Source organism: Jatropha curcas, chromosome 2 (assembly GCF_041381405.1).
Source record: "Jatropha curcas cultivar XTBG-Jc1 chromosome 2, XTBG_Jcur_1.0, whole genome shotgun sequence".
In the NCBI taxonomy this organism is placed as follows: Eukaryota; Viridiplantae; Streptophyta; class Magnoliopsida; order Malpighiales; family Euphorbiaceae; genus Jatropha; species Jatropha curcas.
Genome location: NC_143152.1, coordinates 29,150,251 through 29,168,029, shown reverse-complemented (window position 1 = coordinate 29,168,029; position 17,779 = coordinate 29,150,251). Strand labels below are relative to the sequence as shown.

Here is a 17,779-nt window from a genome sequence, read left to right as displayed (position 1 = left end):
ACATATTTTTTATGTTTTGCAAATCCTGGGTTATAATTACTTTTTTTTTTTAAAGGAACATTATAATTACTTTTGCAAATAGTTTTAGAATTATTTTAACAGCAAAAAAAAAAAAAAAAAAAAAAGGATTTTAGGATTTTTTTTTTTTTTGGGGGCATGGATTATATTTATATAGATACAGACACATTTGACCAAGTCCCACCACCATGCCATAATATTTGGAGATTGAAATTTCAATAAAGGTATTCTTTCGTTTTGACATTGTCCTAATACAAGGGATAAATGCCTTCATAGATACTACTCACTAAATTGAATGAATATTGTAATAGGTCATTGAAGTGTTTGTTTCTTAATAAAAAAAATTAGAAATTCAAAATTGGTTATTTTTTTATTTTAAATACATACCAAAATAAAAATTATATAAATCATAAATTTCATCGGATGACTTATAGTAAATGAGATTATATTAAAATTAGTAATTTTATTATTTATTCTACTATTAGCAAAAACGGTAAGATTATCATTCTAAGTATTGGATTTTCATAATGAAAAAAGTTTAGGAAATAAATTATAGATTTTAAAATTTTAAAGAATCAAAGTGTGATTTAAAATATTTAAGAAATTAAAAAATTGAACACATTATAATAATAATACACCAGATGTATTGAATAATTACTTGAAAATAATGTACTAGAGACACACGTGTGAGGAAACAAAAAAACATGGAAATCATGGTTGCATTATCTAGAAGCACCTTTAAGTGATCTACCATTCTGATTTCTGACCACTAAAATATTTCACATAAAGCTAACCATTGAAGGTGTGATCTTTTCTACTTTCTGTTTCATCATCAACTTGCCATGACCAACATTTTCTTCTACAGCTTTTTGACCATTTATCACATTTTTAATACTTGTGCTTTTGCAAGCCAATATATATTTTAATTATTAAAGTAGATATGAAACTAATAATTAATTTTTTTTTAATTTACACGCGTATTTTCAGGCTGAAAGTGAAAACATTTAATTAATTTTCTGTTATTATCTGGTTGATTATTTTGTTCTGCAATTCTCTTTTTTTATTATTTTATTTTTGCAATGTACATTGGTAATTTTTTTGGAAGTGATATCAGTTTTGTTTGACCCAAAATAAAAGTCAATTTAACCCTCCCTAACTGCCCAGTTGGTTTTTATGAATGAGGTAGTTGGAAAATTTTAATACAGTGATAACTAATGAAGAAGTCAATGCTTCCATAATTGGACTGACATGATAAAGAAATTATATAAATTAAGAAATAAAATTCATTTTGGTACATTTTTTTTTCTACAAATCTTAATCACATTTAGATATAAAATCTTGTACTAAAAATTTTAAATCTTTACAGCCAAAAATGAAATAAAAATAAAAAGAAAACAAAAGCTATCCTAATTTAATTTGATGGTCCAAGCTGGCACAATTATGGCTAATTGCATCCCTCTCTATATCCTAGCCCTAGTAAGAATATATGCTTCTTTGTGATTAATCTGTGAGGCCAACTACCAATTATGCCAAGGAATGAATTGCCAGACAACTTAAATGTAGCTTATAGCATCCAACTACCAATTCAATGTCAAAATGGCTACAATGCCCCTATCTGCCATTGCACCAAACCCTAGCACCTGAAACAAACTCTTCTAACTTCTTGGACAGGAACATGTAAGCTCTATAGGAAAAGAGGCTTGTCAGGAATTCATCAAATTTGGCATATTTCAAATCCAGGCTCAACCCATAAACAACTTCTGTATTACAAAACAAACACTGTAGTACTGGTTCAGAAAAATTTGGGTGAACTTGGCAAATTCATTGCCTGTATGATCAGTGTATATATATTGATAAAATAATGTACATGGTCACAAGGCTATTAACAAAGGAATGTATCTACCAAAAGAATTGAGAAATCAAGCATTAAATGCTTGACCCACCATGCTATAAGCTGGAAATATGATCAGAACCAACATCTGACCTAATGGTGGAAGTCTCCAGATTAAATGCGAATGACTCTGCTAACTTAATAGCATCCTGAACTCTAAGTCGGGTACCCTGTTGCCCAACAACCGTGGCTGCAATCCTTGCTGCTAGTGTCCCCATTCCTTTCAAATCTGATACCCCGCGTAAAATGCCGTACAAGATACCAGATGCATATGCATCGCCAGCACCACATGTATCCACCGGTACACATGGGGAAGGAGGGATATATACAGCTTCTCCTTTTACACCAATGTAGGAGCCTCTTGGCCCATCAGTAACAGAAACTAGCGGTACAAAGTGACTCAGATACCTTGCAGCTGAAATCGTGCTTTCCTTTGGAGCAAAATCGCATAAAGCTCTTGCTTCATCACTGTTTGCAAATATGACATCTGCATAGTTCTCTACGATTTCCCTGCACCACAAGTGAATAAAAAAGAAGTCACTTTTGTTTGATACTGAATCTAGAAAGAGTGAAAATGGTTCATCATGCTTGTGAAGAAAAGGGAAATAAATAGAAGACATGCTCTCTCCATCCTCAGATCCTCTCCTTTTTTAGGGTTTGAGGCAGTGAACACCACAGACAAGTTACTATTGCTAATAATATCCACAGATTGTGGATTTGAACAAGCTTAGGCAGTGGAAATAGATTGTAATAACAATTTTTTATTGTTGGTTGAGCAACAATTAACATTTACTTCTATGAAAGAAGAGGAAAACAAAAATGGGATCCTAAAGAATTTTTGAAGCTCAACAATATCCAGTAAAGTTGTTCTCCAAAACATTTACAGAGATTTCCAGATATTCCCAAAGGTAGAACAACTTTAAGACTCAGGTCTTCTTCCACCAAAAATACAAACCTAACAAGGCACATGATTAAATTGAAACGTCCAATATGTTCAATAGCCACAAAACAAAGCACATAATTTTTTTTTTAAGTAATTGAACATATAAACTCGAGGATTGCAGCAAATGGCATTACTTTTGAATTTTTGCTAGGTCCTTATGTAGCCCAGAGAGTTAATAAAGTCAAACAGGACATCATCATCCCCATATAATTCAAAACTCAACAAAATGGACAGATTTTTCCCAACAAGTTCACAACAGAAATAAGTACAAATATTACTGTCCAAATCTCACAAAGCAATGGAGGCTATGCACCCTTTAGCAATTGAATCTTGGGGCGAGTCCTAGGCTTCAGCCCTAGGGCCAATGATAAAGGGAGGGCACTAATTCTATGGCAGACTAAACGAACAATTTGCAGGGGAAAGACTAGACCACTACTATTGGTCAGCCTCGTGAGAACTAGGAATAATTTACAGGCAGAAGAAAGGAACAGTTCATAGTGCATTACTTTTGGTCGAGATAACGGGGAAACCTTGAAATAAAAACCTTTCAAAGGATTTCTCCACTATAAAAATTCAATAAAATATCAAACCAAACTTCTATCAAATGTGGTAAAAAGATAATAAGGTGATTCTTTTATAGTCACTTTTCAAGAGTACTTGCATCACACTTTTTCATTCAGCAACTTTTTTCGTGCAAGTTATAGTTCCTCCATAAAACAAGCATAAAATTAAAAACCAAATAAGCTAGGCCATAGTCAAAATAATCTTGTAGCAGCCTTACCAGAAATCATCATAGTGTCTCTCAATGCAGGACACATCTGAAGCTGTGATTGCAATCAGTACACCATTTCTGCGTGCTTCTTGACATGCTCTTGAAATTGTTTTAATCGTATCAGGAAGTTCAAACAAATAACCTTCAATTACCAATATGTTTGTCTTGGAAATTACGCTAGCCAAGCATGGGTCATAATTAACAGTTGAAGATGTACCCTAAAATAGGATTATATTAGCCATTTCATGTACCAAAAGCAAATGCTAAGGCAAATAAGTATAAATTCACCTTCACATAGAAAAGGATATACAATCCATTACAAATTTGACTGGGCAAATTAATACATTGTAAGGGTAAAGTGTTAATGTGGCAATTTGAACATCAGAAAGATAATACTCAAACTTTATGTTTGATAAATTAATGTTATTTAATATTCCCAATTTGAAATCTACATGTCCTTACACTTCAATAGTCCATGAATCATCTGATTTTAAACCACATAGTCATTCATTTTTCAAGGACATATTCAATATACCAATATATAGCCAGTAATTAATTGTCATATTTGACCTTAAAGATGATGCTGCCACAAAGCAACGACATGCAATACAAGCTTGTAAATGTTGTAAACTGAAGTGAAGATAAAAACTAGTAAAATGAAGAGAATCTTGAAATCCAACAAAAACTTATCCTGGTCTTGAATGGTTACCAATTAATTAAGGATTTGCAAACCATCAGTTTGGTCAAAACCAAACCGAAATTTTTATTAAAACTGAAGAAACCAAAGGTTTTTAAGATAAAAACTAAGCCGAACCATGTGTGCAGAACTGAACCAAATTAATCCAGTTCAGGTTTCTGTTTTGACTCGCTGTTGGCTTAATTCCATTCTGTTCTCAATACATAATGGAAACTGAACCAAACAAAAAAAAATGGCCTTTCTATTAAAACCAAAATTGAACTGAACTTCAAAAAAGAAACAAAATCAACAAGTTCAGTTTGGTTTGGTTAGTTTGACTGATTTCTGCTCTGCCCTACAGTTAATTGTGTAAATTTTCCATAGTTTAGCAAACAGAGACAAGTTCACTACAAAAAGGAAGTCAACCTTCAAAAAAACATAGTTTTGAATGATGTAAAAGTACATTTAGCAAACATGAAAGGATGGAACTTGCAAGCAGCCAACACAATTTCTGGAAGCATATTATATAGATTGCACTAAAAGAAAGAAAGTCAAACAGATAACATCAACTAGGTTCTTTTTGGCAAACTAAAGAACCTGTAAATCTCCAAAAAATCAAATGGTAAAAAGATTGATAAAAATTATTTTTCATCCAAAACAGATGTTACCTGATATGCAAGCATGGTTCTCTGAGCATCTGGAGTGGTGAGAACTATCACAGTTCCTGTCGTTCCATCTTTGAGAGGTGCAGAGAGAAAATTCACATTTGCCCGCCGTAATTTTGCCCTATAAAATGTGCCAAAGAGAAGATGTTTAAGTTCCTCTGATCATAACAGCAAATAGTTCAAATTTACATCATATATTGGTATTTATCAATTAAGATCTAACTTTAGAACTTGAGTTACAAAGATAGATAAGATAATGAGCGGACGCCAAAAATTTTAATATGCAGAAACATTCCTAGACCAATCAATAACAGGTAAATTCTGATCCAAATGGACTTGCAGGTAGATGCCATGTTGAAAGGGACAGTAGGTGGAAACTGGCCAGTGGCGTAATGGTTCCTTGCCTCAACTCAAAGTGCTTGGGAGCAGCGAAGTTGTAGGGTCAAAAAATCAGGCAAGCTCTCTTACAGAAAATAAGACTTCTTGTTGAGTGCGACAAGATTTAGCAAGAAGGCAGGCAACCTCTGTTGTGCAGCTCTGGCCAGATTGTACTTCCAATAGACCCCAAAAATGTTAAGAGAAAGAGGGGGGGGGGGGGGTGGGGGGAGAACAAGTAAGTAGAAGATAAAGCACTTAAAAATTGATGCATGCCAAGACTTTAAAAAACTAATCCATGGGGAAATTTTTTGAAGCCCAATGTCAATTTATTCAGTGGTCATCATGTTTTGCCGGAATTCTTTTTTTTTTTTTTTTTTTAAGTAAATGACCAACTTTTGAACTAAACATCCTGAGCCAATACCAAAATGGTTATCGAACCATTTAAAAGGCTACATGAGAATAACTATCATCTTCAAGGCAACTCAACCATCATTGCATATAAAAGAAAATGAATGATAAACTAACCACCAATATCTCGGATTTTTCCTTTGAATGACTTAATTCTGAAAACCCAAGGTCCCAAGAACCAACAACTATAGGCTGAAAGTCATGAAGAATACTGCATGCAATATTATTTCTGTTGTAAATTAATAAGAAGCATACACAATTGATATTAATATGCAACTCAATAATATAACTACTCCTTAATTAAAATGGGATAACATCATTGGTAGGTAATCCAAGATAATTGACCTTTCTCCTTGAAGAACCTAATGAAGAAAATCTCAAAAGCTAAAATCTCGATCGCTTGGGCTTTTATGCAACCAACGTGACAGAAAAAGTAACTGATAAAATTGCACCTAACCTGTAGAAGTCACCTAATGGATCACTCCCCACACTGCCTGCCAGAGCTACATTTAAGGCAGGTCCTGAAATGGACTTGCAACCGAGCCTTGCCAAGGCCACTAGGCTGTTTGAAAGAGATCCACCAGCGGCTGCCTTATAGCTGCAACCATCCATCGCTCGCAAAACTTTACCCCTCTCCTCATGGTTCACAATCTTCCTTGTTCCCTTCTCTAATCCCAATCTCTCCAAAAATTCATCATCAACCATGCCAGAAAAATCTACCTAAAAATGCCAGCAGAGAGATGAAATACCAGCATTAATTGATCTTTCCGTAACATAATAAACTTAAAGCGACTAAAAAAATCAGATAGGCAGTATACTAAAGGAAACTTAAAGCAACCATCAAACCTCAACATTGTAAGATGTCAAAAACTTTTTGGGATAGAATAACAGACACAATTTACAGCATATATCAAGGGCTCAAAGGGTAATAGCTGCTACAAACCCTAGAATGCCACAAAAAGAATACAAAAGAGAGGATTTCCAAACATAAAAGCATGTTCCTCAGTCGTGGGTGAAAACTCAAGCGAATAAAAACTAAAAAAAATTTCATCATAAGAGTGAAATTTGGAAAGTGAACCAGCAAATTCTCCACTTATATTGTAATAAAGCAAGCTCTATTCTAATAAACATAACATCAAACCCAAAATCCACCACCAAATTATTAGTATTTGTTTCCCCTCTTATCTTCTTACGTTTTCGCATTCAGCAAGAAATCTCAAATAATTCATTGAATAGTTTAAGCACTTTCCACCCTAATAAGTAAATGGAGCAAAGACATAATTGAGCAAACCAATTAGCCCAGGACATAGTATATTTAAAATCTCTCTCCCCGTTCTCAACCATAAATTATTTTTTCAGCAAATAAACAGAAATTAGATATTTAAAACAATATAACAGGAAAATTTCCAAAAACAAAAGAAAGAAGAAGATTACCATAGCTTGACCAAGACCAAGAACATCCCATCTCTCAGGCAAAACAGCAGTTGGACTTAAAGCCTCTATCTCTACTTCCTCTTCCTCCTCTTCTTCTGCTTCTTCTTCGTCTTCGCTACCACACTCATCATCATCTACTTGTCCTCTTCTCACATTTTCTTCTCTCGTTCTTTCAAATTCTCCTCCCTCTCCACCACCAACAGCAGCAAAACCACAAACAGAACTAGAGCAAGAACAAACCCTGAAATTCCCATCTAGGCTTCTTTCCATGGAATTAACTCCAGAACTTGCTCTTGGTCTGTAATGACAAGATAGAGAGGTCCTTGTGATGTTGTAGCCATATAGAGAAGAATGAGGATAAAGAGAAAAAACAGGAGCAAAGAGAGGTGAAGATACAAAAAACTTGGTGGTTCGAGAAGGAAGAGAGGAAATAGGAAGTGAGAGAAGAGAGAATGACATCGTTTATAAGTATACGTTGATGGGTTCTTCGTGTTTTATTTTGGGATTCTGGAGGATGGAGATGGGCTAATCTCCATCCACACAAAAATTGAAGGATTCTCTCTCAAGAACTGTCTCTGTGTTTCGCCACGGAGCTACTATTTGCGTATAAACAATGGAGGATATAAACACAATGCCCTATCCATTCCTCATGCAACTTGCTAAACGGTAAATTACAGTTTTTTTTTTTTTTTTTTTTTTTAATCTAACGGTAAATTACAGTAAGTAGGAGACAAATATTTAATTTAAGAGAAAACAATAAATCGGTTCTTAGATTATCGTAAATTAATTCATTTTTTTTCACAGCATCATAATTTAAATACCTCTTAGTTTTTGAAATTATTAGTATTTATTTATTCATTTAACTATAATTTTAATATATTTCTTAATTTAATTTTTAGGGTTCTGATTAAAAATTGAAAACTGACAAAAATAATATGTTTTTTAAATTATACTAATTAGAAGTAAAAATAGAAATCAAATAATATACAAAATGGAAAAACTAGAAAATACTAATTTGATGGGTACTTTTCTAACATTTTTTTTTTTTAAGTCTTTGCTATAAAGAAAATATTAAATTCATTTTGCTTTTGAATAAAAAAAAAAAAACTCAAGAGTCGTCGCAAATAAAATGTAAATAAATAAATAAACATTTATGATATAAATATGTTCATACGTAAAATAAAATTCACTGTCATTGATCCAAGAGTTTTATGATATACAAATATTTTAATTAGTTTGCATTAGTACCCTCTATAAATAAATATATATATAAATTATATTTGATTTAACTTGGATCTATCATAATTTTACTATAGTTAATTAAAATATTTTGTGTATATTCTAAAATTTTCACTATAGTGAATTAAAATGTCTCAAATATCTCGTGCAGAAAATTTACCGTAATAAATTTTATGAGCATTGTGAACAATTTAAACCAATACAATGAAAATTGTATTAATTCCAAATTGAAACATTTAGCACAACTCACATATACATAGCTTGGTGATTGATACGTTTACACCATGAATGCAAAACGAAAGTTTTATGCTTTTACCTTACCGGGATTTTATGGTTTAAATTCAAATTTTCATATAATTCTTACTAATAAAAAAATATTAAAAAATTATAAATATTAAACATTTTATATTTATAAAACTATTTTATTAGGTATTTTAATTTATAAAATTAGATTAATTAGATAATTAAAAATTATAAAGATTAGTCTAAAAATTGACTTATCACTCATCAATATTGCATATATTATTGCAATATGACGTTAGTAAAATCATAATTTTAAAGGCAATATAGCCAAAAAAACAATAATAACTATTTTATAGGGCTTTTTTTTTTCTTTATATTATAAAAATACTATATAAAATTATCATTCAGCTATTTCATACGGTTTTTTTCTTTTGCTCTAAAAAGAAAAATCTTTTCAAAGCATTACAATTTCATCGAGACACTTCAACATAAATTATTTTATTCGAACCTTTAAAGACTCATTACAAAGTACCAGTTGGTCACTATCATTTTTTTTTTTACAATTGGGAAAAAGATTAATGAAAAGTTATACCAAAAGTAAATTTGGGGATGAGTAGTTGGAATTTGGAAAATAATGATGAGTATAACCATTTAGTTATAATAAACGGATATAATTGCAATAAATTTTTAAAAGTTTTCTGATAAAATGATATATTTTAAAGTCGTTGGTAATATTATAACTTTTCAAAAAATTTAGATTTTTTAGCTTTTACTAGTTCGTATTCAAATTTCATTACTAGGTTAGAAATTCGCCCGACACTTTCCTCTCTTTGAGAAATTCTTTAAAAGAATTAATATTAAATATAATTTATGTTTATAATATAAATAAAATTAAATAAAAATAAAATGCTAAAAAAATGATTTTTAAATTTCTAAAAATATTAAAAATAATATATTTAAATTTAGCAAATTATGCTTTTAAAAGATCCAGTGAAGTAATTCATACCTATCTATTTATCTATATATATAAAAAATTAAAACAAAGAGAGATTTAAATTTTTGATTGTTGTTTTTATTTAGTATTTTCTTTGAATAAATCTTTATTTATTTGAAATATTTTATCTTGATTTGACCGTCAAATTATTAATATTCATTAATGATTATGATATTTTACTAAATTTTTCATTGCATGTTACTATTTACTTTTTTTTTTTAGTATATGTTACTATTTACTATTTTGTAGCTTTTAAAATTTAGAAAATGAATTATTACCTTATTGTGAGATATTTATTCAAGTTTGAAAATTTAATATTTATTTAAATTTTATATTTTTATATCTTTGTATTAAAAATCTAGCTTCTCCTATTTTAACATTCTATTTCTATTTTTATTTTTTAAGAGCTTTTGAATTTCCTTTCCTTACTTTTATATGTCATGAATATTAAAAATTCAAAGTTTATTTCGGATTTTTTAAAAGTAATAAATTTCATATAAAAATAATAAATTAAAAAATGAGTTGTAGTTTGGAATAATAGTATTATAGTATAATTTTTCAAATATATCTTAAAATTTTTAGTGTAAGGAATGAATTACAATGTAACACGTGTGAAATAATAATAAGTGTATAAATATTTCTATAATTTCTATAATTGTATAAATATTTTAAATATTTCTATAATTTCATTTTTATAGAAATAAGTGTATTACTAAGACTAGAAAAATAATAATATAAGTATATAAATTAATGAGAAAAACAAAAATTAGGAGCATATATTCTTTAAACAATTTAAAGTAAAAATAATAAAAAAACATTCTTTTTATTTAGTAAAGTGTCTACATACTTTATATCTAATTGTACCTTATATTTAATTTTAAGAATACAATTTCATATATCCAATAATTTTTTTATGAATTTTTATCTTCCTTATATATTAAAAAAGAAAAAGAAAAGATGTGACTCTTCTTGTTTGTTTCAAGTAATAAATAAACTTGGACAACGTATCTGTCTGATCAACCGAGTGATGGTCTACCTTTAGTCCACGTGTACGCTTAAGATTAGGAGTTATCAGTAGAGCATAACAACGATACATGTAGCCAATTATGCTCTCCAATCACAAATCTCTTTCAGAGAAGCTCCTCGCAAGCACTGCTCTTTCCTTCCACAACGTAATAACCAGACTTGTACACAGAAAAATTCAGGTACGACAGATATCGCCATTTCTCTCGGTCTAAATTATATCCTTCAATCTCTACTAGTTTCACTGTAATTTCAATGATTATTCTCCATTTTTTCTCTTCAATTCCCCGTTCATGGCTTATTCATTGTAATCAGGAAGTATCAATTCGAACGTACATTTTAATTGCATCTGTTTTCAGTAATATGCAATTGAAATTGGTTTAGATTTGTGGTCTTGATCTGAGTTTTTCTGAATTTGGTTAGTCGAAAGTTCTATATTTCAATTTTCTGCCTCCAGATTTTTTATGTTGGTGAGAATTTTGTCGTCTGGTGAAAAATTGAAGATAAACCTGAGTTAGATTCATGAATTTGAATATTTAAGGTGTTTGAATTTACCCTGATTTTGTGTTGCTTTGAGTTGTTTCAGTATCAATGGACCAAGCCGAACTGACTACAGAGCAGGTTGGTGATCTGATCACTTTTTCTACCATAAAATATGCAAATGAAAAATATATGTATATATATTTTTTGTACATTTCTTTTGGGAATTTCTCTGGATGTATGATTTTGTAACTGTCTGCTTACCTATATTCATAGAACTAATGTTGGTAGAGGTTTTTTGTGTGAAATGATTATTTTTTGATTTAGTAGTGTTTGTTTCATTTTATAGGTTCTTAAGAGGGACATTCCATGGGAGACTTATATGGTGACAAAACTAATTTCAGGCACTGACCTTCAATTGTTGAGGCGCTACGACAATCGATCTGAAAGTTACAGGGCACAGTTGTTAGATGATGTAATGTTTTAACAATCTTTGTTGATTGTAGAGTTTTATGCAAATTTCCAATGAGAAAAAAGTAGTTTAATTTGCGTGCCAGCCCATATTCTGAACTTTTGTTTGCATATGTATTTGTGTGTGTATGGTCTTGTGTGAGTTGATGCATAGATCACATTTTGGTCATGGAGAAGTCTTGGCTGTAGCTAGGAGAGTGCAAGTTCGTATACTGAGAGTTAGCTATTTCATGCAATGTATATGAGGGTATGATTGTCTTCAAATTTCATTGCTTCGAACCTTTTTCAATAGGAAGATAATAGACTTGTGGCCTTTTCGCAACAAATTTGTTTTATTATATTTTATTTCAAAACTGTGAGATTTGTTGCTGAGTGCTGAAATTGTTAAAGAATGGTAGGATGGGTAAGTAATATAAAATTGTTATCTCCAGAATGGCAATATTACTCTTACCATACTTGATTGAAAAAAGGGGGAATTAACCTAGAATTGGACAGCCAATGCTCTTCCTATCTTGTTTAAATTTTTTTGTTGTGTTGGTTTTCTTCCATTGCTATTTAATTCTTGGAAGTACTTATTTTTTTCTCTCGGTTGCAAACTGTATAATTCAAGTCTCAGTGCCCTAGTGCACTTCTAAGGACACTTACCTGGATTTGCTTCCCAATGTGACAGGATGGTCCAGCTTATGTTCGGGTATTTGTTAGCATCTTACGAGATATATTTAAGGAAGAAACAGTTGAATATGTTCTGGCTTTAATTGATGAAATGCTGACAGGTAATTGAAAGAATTTTTTTTTGACCTTGTGATTGTCTTTTTGATATTACGAATTAACTTCTTGTTGATTTTCATTTGCAGCTAACCCAAAAAGAGCCAGATTATTCCATGATAAGTCTCTTGCAAATGAAGACACTTATGAACCTTTCTTAAGTTGAGTATTTGTTCAAAGCTGTTTTGCTTTTAAGATAAACTTGGTGTTTTACTCATAAAAGCTCCTGAACAGTTAAACATTAGTTTCAATTTTTTTCTTAAAGTAAATATGCTTTTTAAGAACCTTGATTTGGAAAAAGCTATCAGTCGTGCTGCAAAATTGTGAAAACTAAAACAACCTATAATTTGGTCCTCCCTCAGATTGCTCTGGAAAGGTAATTGGTACGTACAAGAAAAGAGCTGCAAGATACTTGCTCTGATAGTGAGGTACTTGATTGCTCTATCTAGTGTTGAGGAGTGAAGTTTAGAGAATAACAAGATTGAATCTTCTATAATAAATCTGCTGCTATTACAGTGCTAGGCCAAAAACCCAAGATGGCTTCATTGCAAATGGAGAAGCCTCAAATTCAAAGAGAAAAATCACTACCATCAATGATGTGTTGAAAGGATTGGTTGAATGGCTTTGTGCCCAGGTTTGTATACAGTTTTGCAAATGATAGTAATTAGCTTTAATTTAAGTTGTACTTCTTGTCATGCTTTGCTCTTGCTGCCCTATGTCATGTAGCTGAAGAAGCCTTCACATCCTAGTCGGGGTGTTCCAACTGCTGTTAGTTGCCTAGCAACATTACTAAAGGAACCTGTAGTTAGGTCTTCATTTGTTCAAGTAGATGGACTGAAGCTGCTGATTCCTTTAATTTCTCCTGCATCTACCCAGCAATCTATCCAGGTAATATATATACTGAAATGCTGGCTTTGATAATATATTCTCTATCAGAATACGTTACTCTAAATATCAGCTGCTGATGAGTTCAGGTAACTTGGGTTGCCATGAGTTACTCATGTTACTTGGCAGACATGACAAATGTATACAAGCTTTGAACATTAAGAACATCTTATATTTACCTTACGATCTAATACTGAATATTAGACAGCTTATTTTTATTGCTGAATATTTGAACATTAAGAACATCTTATATTAACGCACTATCTAATACTGAGTATTTGATAGCTTATTTTTATTACAGCTTCTTTATGAAACATGTCTTTGTGTCTGGCTACTCTCTTACTATGAACCAGCAATTGAATACTTGGCTACTTCTAGAACCTTGCCAAGACTAGTAGAGGTTGTAAAGAGTTCGACAAAAGAGAAGGTGGGTCTTCATTTATTTCATTTAACTTTTCTTTCTAGGTATTCACTCTACCGATTAAAATGTATCAGGTTGCAGCTAATTAGGTCATCAACTTCTCTCAGATTTCTCATTCCTGTAATTATGGTTACTTCTTTTATGGTTCTAAATTGAACAGTCACATGGGCAATCTGCACATGGTGTGCTACAAGCCAGAGTTTGGCCAATATATATGAAGTTGTCTTGTTTATCCCTGTCAATTACTAAATTTTATCATGTTTGTTGTGCTGTTGTTTGCTAGGTTGTCAGGGTAATTGTCTTGACATTTAGGAACTTGCTGTCCAAAGGTACTTTTGGTGCACAGATGGTAGACCTTGGCCTGCCACATATTGTTCAAAGTTTAAAAGCGCAAGCGTGGAGTGATGAGGTAAGAGAAGTAGATGGTCCAACTCTTATTTCTGCAGGCTATATTTTATAATGAAATATAAAAGGAAATAAGGAAGTGCTGGTATTCTAGTACTTTGTGAATATGGTCATACTTATGCCTGTCAATAAAATGCTAGACATGCAATGGTCAACTTTTCAGTTTTTACCTGGTTCACTCACCCTGGCATATATTTATACTTAAGTATAAATTTGGTATGGTGTTGTCATTGTTTTTTTACTTCTTGAAGTTGAAGACTATAAATAGGTATCACATGCTAGACTGCACAACCACTAACTCAGTGGTTTGGATGGGCTAGGTTGTCAAATAACTTTGTTTTTTGGGCTATTTGTATGTGGCTGAATGTGGCCTCTGCATGTTTTTCTTCCCCCCCAAAAAAAAAAAAAATCAAATTTTCTTTTGTTCATCATTTTTGCTGAGCAACTTGAGTTGTATCTCTTAATTAATGATACTATATGTAGTACAGTTGCCTTTTGACATAGACCAAAAGGTTAAAGTTTGGTAGGGGAGGATATTCTTGCAGCGCCGTAGTTGTTTAACTCCTAATTTTTTAGTTGTTTTGTTTCTAATTCATTTTTTTAAGATCACAATTCTCTGACAGAAAGTCTTTCAGCACTCATTTACATTCATGATTTTTAATCATTTCTAAAATTCTGCTATTGCATTTTCAAGTCCAATAGCAAAGATTGGGTTCTGAATCTTTTAGTACCTCTGAGGAGACGTTTGCTTTTGTCACCCTCCTTGAAACCTGGGCTTTGATATCAAATGGCTATTAGTGACTTAAACTGTAACAATGAACTCCTGGACTGCTCTTAAATAGGGTTGCTACAATAACAGTAAACTTAATACTTCCATTGCTTTCACTAGGCTGCCTTTCAATTTCTTTCTTTTTACTATGATTTTTACATGGCTTTTTTTGCCCTGCCTGCTGGGCACTCTTTATCTTAATGTTGCATTTATCCCATTCTTTTACCTTATTGATCTCTCTCCCTTCCCCCCACCCCCTTCCCTTTCTTCATCATCCTCCTCTAAGTATTTAATGTCTTATATGGGCATTTTTGTGATTTTGATCTAAACAGGTGGTTGTCTGCACTATGCTTGGTGCATTTTAGTTTTAGCAAAAGAAATATTGGATCAACATGCTGCACAAAGTTCTGATAACACAGTTTGCTTACATGGGTCCTTCTAAGGAATAAGCGTCTCAATTTCTACATTTTTCCTTTCCTAATTGATTTCATGTAATGTCTTTGAATGTTTGTAGGACTTACTGGAGGCTCTGAACCAACTGGAAGAAGGCCTGAGGGACAACATTAAGAAACTGAGTTCTTTTGATAAGTATAAGCAAGAAGTCCTCCTAGGGCATCTTGACTGGTCTCCTATGCACAAAGATCCAATATTCTGGCGTGAAAACATTAACAATTTTGAAGAGAATGATTTCCAGGTACTCGTCTATCTTTTCACACCTTAACCCAGCACTTTAATGGTCTTCATGAGGCACTTAATAACTGAAGAATACTAAAGTAACTGTTTAGTTGAGCCTAGACAGGACATTAGAAGTGGGGTAGGGGGTAATAGAAGAAAACTAGTAGTTGCATGTGCATACATGCTTGTCTAGGTCAACCAATAAAAACACATAGTAGTCTCATTTGTATACATCCACTACTACTTTTCGGTAGGGTTGAGCAGAATACAGTAAAACCAAGTGAACTGATTGGTTTGCTTCAGTTTTTTAAAAAATTTGGTTCAGTCTCGATTTTGGTTTCAATAAAAAAAAAAAAAAAAACCGAATTTTTTTTCCGGTTGGGTTTATTTTTATTATGTAAGACCAAAAAATCTGAAATCCAAATTGATTTAACCCAAAAATTAAATTAAAACTGGTTCAGTTCCGTTTATAAAAGATTCGGTTTGGTTTTTCTTATATGAAAATTCAGTTTATACAGTTCAACCGAATGCTTAACCCCTACTTTTTGGCATTTACACTTTCTAGCCATTGGCTAGGGATGTCCATGTATGTCACAAAGGTTGAAGAATATTAAGATGTTCTTATCAATCACTTCTGATGTTATACCTTTTAAAAATTTATTTCGACTATCCATCAAAATATTCTTTATCGCAAAGAATTTTTCAGACTATCCTTAAAAAAGTGGCACCTTTGATGGTATATTATTCTTTATTATCTAATAGCACGATAGCTAGAGAGTGCACCATGTGTCCATGTTATGGCCAAAGCTACTAGACATTTTGTTTAAATTTTTGACTTGACAAAATTATCCCTGTAGTTAATGCTCAGTACTGCCTCTAGTATTTTTATTTGCACTTAACCATTTTTAATAAGTCTGTTCCTGTGCAAGTCTTTTTTTCCCCTGAAAGACAGAATAATGCATATAGAATAATCAAAATACTAGGTTCCACTGATACTAGCAATATTATTATTATTAATTCATAAAGTTTCTTACTTGCTTGAGAACTGACAAGTTGTTTTCATTTGTCATTCTAATAATGCCAATCAGTAAATATTCATTGGGAGAGAGGATGCACTTAGAGAAAGGAATAAAAAAAAAATGGTTCAATAGGCAACCTAAGCTTGTTTCTCCACCTGTTGTCCTGCAACCAGGGGTGGAGTTAGACTCAAAATTAAGGGGGAAAAAGAATATTCTTAAAAATTAAGGATGCCAAAATAAATAAATAAAATACAATGAGAACTTTTAAAAAATTTCTTGGGTTTGAGGGGTCCTAGGCTCCCCTCAATTCCCCCTCCCTCAACTCCTGCCTGCAACATAAAAGTTTGATCACAGATCATCTTTTCTGCAGTTTCAACTCTAACTCTGGCCCAGTTTACAAAGCCAGATTCCACTTTCATGAAATTAACATATTTATTCTGGCGCAGATTCTGAGGGTCCTTATAACAATTTTGGACACTTCTAATGACCCGAGAGCTCTGGCTGTTGGTTGCTTTGATCTTTCACAGTTTATCCAGTACCACCCAGCTGGGCGAATTATAGTTACAGACCTCAAGGCAAAGGAACGGGTAATGAAGCTGATGAACCATGAAAATGCTGAAGTTACCAAAAATGCCCTGCTTTGTATTCAAAGGCTTTTCCTAGGCGCAAAGTATGCAAGCTTTTTGCAGGCTTGATTCTATGCATGTGGGTGTGTAATAATAGTGTAACAGTTTTAACTTCATCTGGTGCAGAGCTTCCTTAAAATGGTTAGACCCTGAAATCGGCTCAATGATTAATATCCATAAGAGCTCTTCTTTATTGGACATTTTCAGTTGAGAAATTTTTTAGTCTGTTCTTCCAAATTGTGGAATATAGTTAAAGAGATTCCGAGGTATATTTATTGATTTGTTAATTCCTCTTTTGGGTGTGTATACGCTTTTGATGATTTCCTTTGTTTATCAATAGTGGCATCTAGCAAATGAGTTTAATGGTTCAATTGATTGAGTTATGCCCCTTTTTCAGTGAATAGCATGTTTCATTAGTTTAAGGTTCTTGTGCTTGGTAAATTTATAAAAATATCATATGAAACTACTAAATACATCCTTTTTAATGTTGTTAAATAGTTTAATGGGGTTAATTTCCAAAATTAATCAATATATTTACCAAGAGGGATGGAATCACCATTAGAACAAAATCTCAGAATT

At 32.0% G+C, this 17,779-nt stretch overlaps 2 protein-coding genes across 2 annotated transcripts; one reads left to right on the top strand and one right to left on the bottom strand.

The window, feature by feature from the left end:
• Positions 1-1,819: 1,819 nt before the first annotated feature.
• On the bottom strand, positions 1,820-7,802 carry NARA5 (pfkB-like carbohydrate kinase family protein). Its single transcript, XM_012214851.4, has 5 exons — positions 7,186-7,802; positions 6,209-6,471; positions 4,969-5,086; positions 3,634-3,842; positions 1,820-2,419 (listed from the first exon to the last, which is right to left on the bottom strand). The coding sequence occupies exons 1-5, from the start codon at positions 7,642-7,644 to the stop codon at positions 1,966-1,968; spliced, it is 1,503 nt and encodes a 500-aa protein (XP_012070241.1). The 5' UTR covers positions 7,645-7,802; the 3' UTR covers positions 1,820-1,965.
• Positions 7,803-10,746: 2,944 nt separating this feature from the next.
• On the top strand, positions 10,747-17,571 carry LOC105632467 (vacuolar ATP synthase subunit H family protein). The gene is made up of 12 exons (XM_012214849.4): positions 10,747-10,866; positions 11,271-11,305; positions 11,514-11,639; positions 12,306-12,408; positions 12,490-12,562; positions 12,763-12,828; positions 12,917-13,034; positions 13,127-13,288; positions 13,587-13,712; positions 13,990-14,115; positions 15,395-15,574; positions 17,021-17,571. Exons 2-12 carry the CDS (start codon positions 11,276-11,278, stop codon positions 17,267-17,269), a joined length of 1,359 nt encoding a protein of 452 aa, XP_012070239.1. The 5' UTR covers positions 10,747-10,866; positions 11,271-11,275; the 3' UTR covers positions 17,270-17,571.
• The last annotated feature ends 208 nt before the right edge of the window (positions 17,572-17,779 follow it).

What these genes read in the sequence shown, in the direction of transcription:
- NARA5 (XM_012214851.4), bottom strand. Translation starts at nt 7,644, where the DNA reads ATGTCATTCTCTCTTCTCTCACTTCCTATTTCCTCTCTTCCTTCTCGA. An exon ending in CCATTAGGTGACTTCTACAG is followed by an intron (nt 5,087 to 6,208) that starts GTTAGGTGCAAT and finishes CACATTTTATAG; the next exon opens with GGCAAAATTACGGCGGGCAA. An exon ending in AGACACTATGATGATTTCTG is followed by an intron (nt 2,420 to 3,633) that starts GTAAGGCTGCTA and finishes CTTGTGGTGCAG; the next exon opens with GGAAATCGTAGAGAACTATG.
- LOC105632467 (XM_012214849.4), top strand. Translation starts at nt 11,276, where the DNA reads ATGGACCAAGCCGAACTGACTACAGAGCAG. An exon ending in TTGAATGGCTTTGTGCCCAG is followed by an intron (nt 13,035 to 13,126) that starts GTTTGTATACAG and finishes TATGTCATGTAG; the next exon opens with CTGAAGAAGCCTTCACATCC. An exon ending in CGCAAGCGTGGAGTGATGAG is followed by an intron (nt 14,116 to 15,394) that starts GTAAGAGAAGTA and finishes GAATGTTTGTAG; the next exon opens with GACTTACTGGAGGCTCTGAA.